This window comes from Etheostoma spectabile, chromosome 13 (assembly GCF_008692095.1).
Source record: "Etheostoma spectabile isolate EspeVRDwgs_2016 chromosome 13, UIUC_Espe_1.0, whole genome shotgun sequence".
Lineage (NCBI taxonomy): Eukaryota > Metazoa > Chordata > Actinopteri > Perciformes > Percidae > Etheostoma > Etheostoma spectabile.
This window is the reverse complement of record NC_045745.1, coordinates 1,607,611-1,617,706: the sequence shown is the minus strand read 5'-3', so window position 1 is coordinate 1,617,706 and position 10,096 is coordinate 1,607,611. Positions and strand designations below refer to the sequence as shown.

At 41.4% G+C, this 10,096-nt stretch overlaps 1 protein-coding gene across 5 annotated transcripts in view; it reads right to left on the bottom strand.

Annotated features, from left to right (window-relative positions):
- ntm (neurotrimin) overlaps positions 1-10,096 on the bottom strand; it is a 537,242-nt gene that overhangs the window by 21,851 nt on the left and 505,295 nt on the right. For all 5 annotated transcript variants that reach the window (XM_032534315.1, XM_032534314.1, XM_032534316.1 and 2 more), the window contains one exon: positions 7,218-7,343. In XM_032534315.1, the coding sequence (XP_032390206.1) occupies positions 7,218-7,343 (126 nt within the window). The remainder of the gene's footprint in view (positions 1-7,217; positions 7,344-10,096) is intronic.

The following is a 10,096-nucleotide window of genomic DNA, read 5'->3' as shown; positions in this document are numbered from 1 at the left end:
TTCGAGCTTTACCCAAACAGCGAACAGCATATTAGTGAACAAGAGAGGGAATTCAGCCTGGGAATGATTCAGCTCTGCAGCGGAGAGAACAGCTGGCTGCAATAATGACGAGTGAACAGAACGGCAGAGTGTTCAAACAGCAGAGTTTAGCGATAACAACTAGTAAGGTGTGTCGGGTATTGTATTACTGCGGAGCAGAGAGACAGGTGCATTGTGTGTGTGACCATTTACAGCCGTCCACATACAGGTGGACGGTGGTTTTTTTCTGCCAATGCTAAAGTAGGTAACACAGAGAAAACACATGTAACCATGGTAACTCAACATATCAAAAATGGAAGCAGATGTAGCCTCGGAATTCTTAAAACCACGGGGAAAATGACATTTTACTGACAAAAAAATACTTTATTTTACTTTGTTGACTATAACTAACAAAAATCAAATGATTAACAATAAATTTTCAAAAATACTAAGACTAAAGCTAAGCAGTTGCCAACATTAGCACTGCCATGAACATCTACTATGGTACTGATATGCAGACTGTTGTCATGACACATAGTAGAACCATGCGCATAGCTTTATGTACAAAATCATGCAAACCCGTCCATGACAATGTGTTGGGGTATGGTATAACCGTTATTTATTATAAAGTTATTTCTTTCACCTTCAAAGGGGTCGAAAAGGGACCAATCTACTCTGACTACCAACTCCATCAAGTCTATATTCAAATTAATCTTCCCCAGCCTCCAGACCTTTGCAAATCTGGGAAACTTTCATTGCTTCTAGTCTAAATTCAATCATGTGCATGTTCATTTCGGCTGCCTTAATGCACCGGGGCGTTGGCTTGCCGCCTGGGCTGACAAACTTTGCAGTCAGGTTGTGTGGTCTGTGGGAGATACCGAGGATCACTTCTGATCCGCCACAAGCCCCTAAAGCCATCTATCTATCAAAGGTGAGGGGGAGCTGGGTCACGGCTATGTGAGAGCCCCGGCCCCAGCCTGAAATCATCAATTTTGATGCACACATGCACGCACGCACGCACGCACACACAAGCATGCATGCACGCACAAACATCCGCACACGCACACATACACACGAATGCACGCATGTTCACACACAATCACACTTGCAGACAAAAACACACACATACCCACACACACTCGCATGAACGCAAACAAGTGCACACACACGCATGCACGCACACCCACATAGACAAACACTCAAATGCATGCACGCATGCATGAACGTCCACAGACATTCACACTTGCAGACTGAAAAACAAACACACACAAATTCTCACACACACTCACATGCACGCACGCACGCACGCAAACAAACACACACACACACACACACACATGCAGGCACAGACACAAACACACATGCACAACACATGCAGTCAGGACCTTTATTTATTTAATTTAGTCTTTTTAACACCCCGGAGTGCGTGCAATAGCCGGGCTCCTGCTGAATGGCCCCGGGTTGGAGGAGAGTTGCTCTGCAGCTGGGAGATACTGGAACAGCAGTTTGGACTACACCAAGTAGTGGGACATTTTTTCTGCTCTCTCCCTCTCTGTGAGTCAGGGCGCCTACTGTGCAGTGTGACTCTGTGTATTCCTGTTGCACTTGCTTATCAGGCCCTCAGTCCAATACTGGAGATGAAACCGATAAGAAAAAGGCAACTAAGAAAAGAGCAGATAGAATTCAGCACATTGAAAGTGAACAATGTGAGAGAAAAACAACCAAAATATAACAACCAAAAAAAACTGAATCACTGTGGTCTTTCATCTTGCATGAGGAAAAATCAAAAGGACAGCTTCTCAAGCTATCGCTGGTCTATTTACATATTCATCCCACACTAAACTAAAAGCCAATAGACAACTCTGAATTGTAGTTTGGTTGGTGCCTGCAAAAGAAAATCTCCACAATGATTTTCAATTCCCTTTCTCAGATATGGACTTTAAACAGATAAATAAACATAAGCGACCAGTCACTGCATACATTTTGATCATGAGGAGTGCTGAGATGAGCACAGAATAAAGACTGCCTCTGAATGGGCCTGCCGCTCTGAAAAATGCCTTGTTTTACATAACGATTCTCAATCAGTGCGGTGTTGCACAAAAAGTCAGACTTGGTACAAACACAACGACACATACACAACGACACAAACACACACACTGCGGAAGCTATCTCGCAGTGTACAGATGCAGAGATCAGACTTTGAGATCTGAACTGTCTCTATAAAAGATTAGTTTTAAGGCCTTTGCTGTATTGGAAAATACACCATGAAAAAAAACATGAAAGATGCAAAGAAACTTCATTTAAACCATTGCTGTCATAAGTACATGGTGGGCACCCATTGGTGGCAAGTCACCAAGGCACTGTAGTCTGCATTCATCAAAATTAACAAACAAAGGACTTTGTCATGTTGTCTGTTCTAAGTCAAATTGAAAGAAAATCTTTTGCAGAGTGAGTGAGCATTCACACTCACATTCACACCTAGGGGTTACTTAGACTAGGGCTGAACGATTTGGGGGGGTTTCTCTAAGTCATTCGATTTGCAAAGTTCAACTAAAGTTCAACATTCATTGTGTAACAGATACAACACATCATAGAGCTTTATGACATGAGGCCGCATCAAAACTGCTCTGAGAACATAGACATAGAGTAGAGTGTTTTTTCTTTTAATAAGCATGGAGCAATGAACAATCAAACACAGAACATTTATCACACAAGCTAAAGTTATGACAATAAAAACACATCAGTACTTTCTTGTAAACCGAAATGTTTGATCTGCCTCAGTTCAACAGCACCTTCTACGATCATGTTAAATAAAGTTATATAAAATAAAGGATTGCGGTCTTCTTGATTAGCTAATCGCATTCTTTCAATTTCGATTTGAAAACGATTTATCTTTCAGCCCTAATTCAGAGCTTTCAAATTTAACCATCCTGCATGTTTTTGGTCTGTGAAAGGAAACTGGAGCACCTAGAAAAAACCCACACAGGCACCGGGAGAGCATGTACACTCCACCCACAGCATAAAGATATATATATGTATATACACACACAATAGGTTTTTAGCCCAGCATGGTCAAGTAAACTAATTTGGCCAATGGATGACTCAGCTTCCTCAATCTCCGACATCAAAATGTATTTATAGCCAATTATAACACATTGCACCTTTAGGAGGTCTGAAAGGAAAACAGCTCTGTTGTTCACAGCAGAGCCAGGAAGTTAAATCGGCAATGAAACCAGCTGTTGGATCCAGTTAATGAGATTTCACAGCAATGGTTCCCAGAGATAGCTGGGATCAGTCCCACGCCTCGGAAACAAGCGTCGCCCCCCGTGGCCCGGCAGTCAGTTGTGTCAGACCGTTCTCTCCACTGCTTAACTCACTCATTCACTATTTGTCTAATTAAGAGTAATAATTACAAAAGGGAGAGAAGACTGCTATCTCTCTTGTAAAACCTGTTTTAGGTGCACGAGTCTGGGGAGGCACATTCTATGTTGCTTCCACAGGCTATTGATTGGCTGTTCAATAGAATGAAAACAACTGAGTAGCTTTTTCTAATTAGGCACTATTTTTACTTTTGTATACGCTCAGTTAAAACACCAGAACACACAAAAAAAGAAGTCTGAACATGATCCAACCATTTAACTGTTATTAAGTGTTGCTTGCACTGTACATGATGCCTTCTACCAGATACTCATACATTGGTAAATTGATTATGGTTTGTTAGGGTTGCATTGTATTTGTCTGCAATTTGTCTTGGTAACTTTTAATCACTCACTCCCACACCCACTCCCACTCCCACTATTCATTTGGCACAGTCATTACATTTCCAAGTAATTGGCAACGCTTTCAAAACCCTACTGGCAGAAGTGAAACAGAATGTAGATGCAGTCCAGAAGGTCACTGAAATCAGTGAGCCACCGTTTGGATGATTGATTTGGTCCTTCAGATAAAAAAATATATGTATATTTCAGTCAATTTCCTTGCTACAATGTACCTAATAATGTGATAATCTGTGTGTTTTTACTACAGAGCCGAAGGTGTATAAGTCCCATATAATGAAGATAGACAGAGAGAACAATTGAACCATGCCTGTGTTCAAAACAAGCTTTGGATCAAAGGATCTTTTTTAAGGCCAAAACAATTATGAAACGATAGGAAATGACGTGATCTGTGCCTTACTAATGAGAAGAACTGAAGATAATATACTCAGTTTTATCTTCATTCCAATGTAGGCAGTTGTGTGACAGCCAGAGCTTAATATCATTAAAGGCGTTTTTCCTTATCTGAATCGATGGTTGCTCAGCACACGACAGTGAAAGTTATACGCTGTAAAGCCCCTTGAGGCAATTTAAGGATATTGGGCTGCATAAATAAAATTGACTTGACTTGAAACAAACACGTTTTTAAAGACGTGTCGTTCACTCATTTATGAAGGCCAAACGTCTCAATGTTTTGAATGGCAGCATTCAAAGTCAGGGTAAAAGGCTAGATCCCGTTAGCTCTCATCTGCAACAAACACTCAACAACAAACACAGTTGTTCCATTGTGGTTACACATAGTAGCAAAGATGACCTTTCCTTTGTCCTTAAATTGCCCATATTATGAAACAATTACTTTTTCTGGGATGTAGAGATGTAGTTATTTTGTGTCTCTGGTGCTTCCACATGCATACAAACCAGTCCCTCCAGGATTTCGCAATCGCGGTAGTTCACACGAATTCAACCAATCATCGTGACTTTGTCGCAACTCGCAATTTTGACCAATCACCGCAACTTTTTCACAAATTTGACCAATAACCGGAGTTTCCCGCGACTTAAACCAATCCCAGAATCAGAATGTGACACTGAGAGCCAATGACCAAGCGGGAGCGGGAATGGCTCGACGTCACACGTACGTGGCAATATTAATTTCCTTATTTAACGTGACGTGTGTGACTCAAATGTCTCACATTTACCAACAAAACGTACAGCGAAAGAGCGTGCAGAATATGTCAGATCAGTCTGCCAACCTGTGTGTATGAATTTTCACTCCGATGTCGCAGAAGCGGCTGCTGTTTCAATCCTGTTGGCTCTGAGAAAGAAAAAATAGCAACATTTTTTGCAACGTTCTCTGTCTCCCGCATCTTCATTGCAGAAAACTAACAAACATTGCAACTTTTATTGCAATTTTTTTCAGAAAAGCTCCCGCAACATCCTGCAAAATCCTTGAGGGACTGACAAACTCAAATGTCCTCTGCCTTCAGTCTCCGGGTGAGCTGTTCAAAATCTGCACGGCCGTAGCACATGCTAGCGCTAGCATGCTAGCTCGTTCTTGATGGCAAAACACTGCTACAACACACACTAGTTCACCATAACCTACAATTGCACTTTGCTGTACATCCTGTCTCTGTTTAGCTCTGGAGTGAGACATCATACTTCTGTACTATCTTTGTTGGGAATCACACATGCTCACTAGCAAGGTAAGATCCCATCAGCTAGATAACTCTTTCTCCAACTTTGGTCAGTACAAGGCAGGATTAACTGGAAGACTTCTTCTAGACGAGGGCCAGTTGTGGAATACCTGTAGAACAGGGACAGGAAGTAGTGGAGATTATGGCGAACTAGTGTGTGTTGTAGCAGTGTTTTTGCTATTGAGAAAGAGCTAGCATGCTACGGTTAGCCACCTCTCTAGGCTAGTGACGTTGAAAGCCGTGCAGATGTTGAACAGCTTACCCGGAGACTGAAGACAGAGGACATTCAGAAACCTGTATCTCACTCAAAACAGCCTAGATAGTTTTTTTCCAAGTGTGTGGAAGCACCAGAGACACAGAATAACACCCCAAATCCCAGAAAAAGTGATTTATTCATAATATGGGCAATTTAACAGTAGTGGTGTTTATACCGCAGTACTTTAAAGAGTAACATTCCTTGTCCTTAACAAATGTGTATTAGTTAAGATTCTACTGCTATATGCTTGTATCCTGCAATAACTCAGTATGCTCGGCATTCACAGCAGCAGTCTAGAAACCAGACAGAGCTGAACAATGTGCTCCAACACTGCCTCATTAAACATACTGGTTTATTGGTTTCAAGAAACTGTATGTCACTCAAACCAGAGTGTGCAATGTCTTTAAATTGCACTAATTGCAATTTAAAACCAAGAATTTACAATGCACAGACACATGGGAAACATAAATGCAGATGATGTGCTAGATTGGAGACTGACTCTGTCTTCTGCTGTTCATGCGGAGGCTGTGAGGTTCTGTTACTGATAAATGCTGCACAGGGAGCTCAAGGGCCCCCAATCACAGAATGTCAACACGAGTCAACAAGTAGATATAACACCATCAGATATCAAAGCCCCCAGACGTTTTACCATTTGGCCCGAAGAATGTGACTGCTAGCAGGCAACTGGCTTCTCTCCTTAAAACAAAAGAAAGGAAACAAAGGAGTCCTACGGCCGTCTGTTCTACACAGCCTGCATGATAACGTATGCACAAGCATGTCATCTTCACAAAAAGGAGCTAATCAATGTCGCCTCTCTCTGCTTATCTGCGTACAGACAGGTCAGTCACACTTGTGCCATATTAACATTTCAATTCCCGGATCCCAGCTTCAACACAAAGGACAGCACAGATGAAAGCACAAAAGCTCTGGCTTTTAAATGTAACTCATTATGAATACAAACATGTTGCCTGATTAAGTGAAGCATGGACACACTGGGATACAGAAATAGCATTTGGTTTCCTTTATTCTTTGGTAAAGAATAATGGCATGAATGCCATTGAGCATGCACAATGGAACTATCCTGATTTTGGACATACCTGCCACGGCGTGCCAAAGAATGCATAACGCTCCACACTGTGTTAATGCTCACTGCATTAATCCTGTCATTCAAAGCGCCTCCAGAACATTTACATCTATCCTATTATCCTAATTAATTAGTCCAATAACAACAGGGTCAGTTTGCTTTCCTGCGAACAATTACGTTGTAATGAGGATCTGGAAACAGGTAATGATGGGTAACAAGTGAAGCGAGAAATCCACCAGGGGTCAAACAAAGTCAGAGATGGGGCGATAAACAGAGAGGCCCGGGTGGAAGAGAGACAGGCAGCGACAAGTACAGTTAGGGAAATTTAATAGGAAGCACAGCAAGTGATTTTTTTTTTTTAAAGGAAAGTGTGAATATAGCGTTTGTACTCATTCACAGGACTAAGAAGTTACCTGAGGAGGAGATGAGTTTCCAGCTGATGGAAGGCTCTGGTTTCCCGCTGGCTTGGCACATCAGGGTGACGTTGGAGCCTTCATTTACCACAATATCTTTTGACAGGTTGATGATTTCTGGTGGCACTGTGAAAGCAAATGGGGAAAAAAAAAATGGGTAAAGGGAAATAAAGGAGAACAATTTTACAAGCACTATTTGTGCATTTTGTTATTATTTTAAGACATGTCTCCTCCTGCTCTACTGTAACTTCAAGGAAGTGTTTATACATAGCCGGAGTAAACCTGTAAAGTCTGCAAGCTATGACCAGAATGCTGCATTCAAATGAAAATAAGCAAAGGACAATTATTTCACAGCAATGGTTCCCAGCAATGGACTTCCTGGTTAAATAAAGGATTAATAATAATAATAATAAAAATTATCAAACCAAAATTTTTTCCCAATATCCCAGTATCATGGCAGTTTGTGAAATGGACACACTTTTTAATCTATTGATCGTGTACACATTTTTGTGATCACAGCACGAATACGGTAGCGAGTAGTATGAAAAGGCAAAAGAAAAAGGTGTGTGACGTTCGTTCCCCATTGTTCTTTTCCTAAACCTAACCTCCATATAGATGCTTCCCTTTAAGTGCTGAGCACCACAAAAAAAAGGAGAAATTGAAAAAATATTAGATTGAAATTCATGCTCACCACCACAAAAAAATGACACAAACGTGTCCGTGTACATGAATTCATAGATTAAAAATAATGTGTTACCATTTCACAAACTGCCGTGAGACCGTGTTGGATATCATATGTTTGGTGTATTTCTTTAAACTGTACTGCAGGCGTGGCCCATCTGTTACAATGGACCTATTGCCTCTTACAGTCTACATTGAATGGTAAACCAGACATGTAACTGCTATTTATAGTATTTTGGGATGTTAATTCATTTGTAATCATTGCTGACATTGCATTGGCTTATATTCATGCATGTATAGTTTTTTTTCCCCCCACAGTTGTCAGGGAATGTGTAGGCTTTGACCAAAATGTGGAAGGTTGAGACAAGGCGGCCGTGTTCTAAAGCAGGCAGGTAGAAACCGAGATACAAATACAAATCAATATACTGAAAACTAAGAAGAGCAAAATCCAGGAAAAACTCAGGAAATGACAAAGATTGGACAAAGACAGACAAACAAAACACAGAGACTAGATACACTTGGTACGGAGGGTGAAACAAGGGACAGGTGACATGAGGGCTGATGAACAGGTGAAAAACATCAGGGTAGGGCAGACTCTCACAGAGGCGGGAAAATACAAAGCAGGAAGTAAAGCATGACACGACACAGGAGAAACAGACAGTACAAAGTAAAACAGGAAACTGAAAATAAATCATACACACATGGTAAAACACAGGGAATGCAGACACCTGAGACGGTAAACTACAGGGAAACAGAGAATATACAATATAACAGGAAATACTACAACTGGAAAGCACAACTATGACAACATGATCAATAAGATTTAGGTTGAGAGGATATTGGAAACAAGACGGATTTGTGACCTCATGTTTTATTATTCGCTCTGGCAGATGGGTATGGTCCCCCCTCCCCCCACCCTTTCCAGCAACTTAAGATCTGACAGATCAATGTCAACTGTTTTCATAATAAAAGTAGATGACATGATATGTAAAAAGGAGCGCCTTTGTCCTAGCTGCTGAACAGCAAGTGCTGAGACACGTCTACTGTTTCCAAGAAAACCTCAGCGCAAAGTCACATGATACGTTGCTGTGATGGGTTGAAGGTGTATCCAAACGCATCCAGATGCATTTTGGTCGACGCCCCTTGAGATATTGAAAATTAAGTGAGAGGTTCCAGACTAGTTTGCATTTGCAATTTGCTCTGACAATGTCAGGCTAGATGTTTTCAACTGCAAGAAACTAAAAATTAAAAGCAGGCAATTCCTGTTATTATGGATCCAAATGCAGTTCTGGGAAAGACCCGCCCTTCAATAGCCTTCACGCGCCACGAATGGCAATGCGTCCCTGATTGCATGAGGTACAGGAAGTGTCAGAAACATTCATTTATGAGACAATCCCCATTCATTACTCCAGTTTTCTAATGAAAATGCAATGGATATTGCAAGCACAATTGACCTGAGCAATTGTTTTTTGAACATAAATATATGAGGTATACCCAACAACAAAACAGATTTATTTTAAACAGCATGTCAATATCCCCTTTTTGCAGAGCACACATCAATAAAATGATGTGCAAATGTTATCATTGCATGTTTAGTTCACACTGCTTTTTGTCAGACATGTTTAATTCCCTATGGCCGAGTAAAGCTTTTTGTTACTGAGCTTTGAATCCAACAAACAGAGAGTGAGATAAGCTCTTTCTTGCCTTAAGTCCATGAAACTGGTTAGCCAGCTGTTTGTGTCTTTCACAACTGTCTACTAAGAAGCTCAGGGGCTTGCACAGGACTTTCTAAGGGTTAGAGGTAAAGAAAAGGGACTCCAGTACCACATGCAGTTATGCAGGTTAGGGTTTAATGTGCCCTGGGGTCACAAGGGGGTGGTAGAGGCACTCCGAACAGAGCACACACCACTCATCATGCAATGAATTTACCTACAGTAACTTTGATAAATAGTGGGCACATTGCACAATTACTGTGTTATCCTCAGGGGTGAATGACTATTAGGTTCACAGTGCACACTACCTGCTCAGCTACTAACAGTAGACAGACACGGGTAGAGACTAGCAGGTTGTGATGGCCAAATAAAGGCTCATAAAGCTTTGTTAAACCATTAGGCTCATTCTAGATGAACTGCACCTCGCCTGTCAAGTGGACGAGAAAAGGCGGCAGCAGCTGGGGGCGGGGACAAAAAGCTGCGATA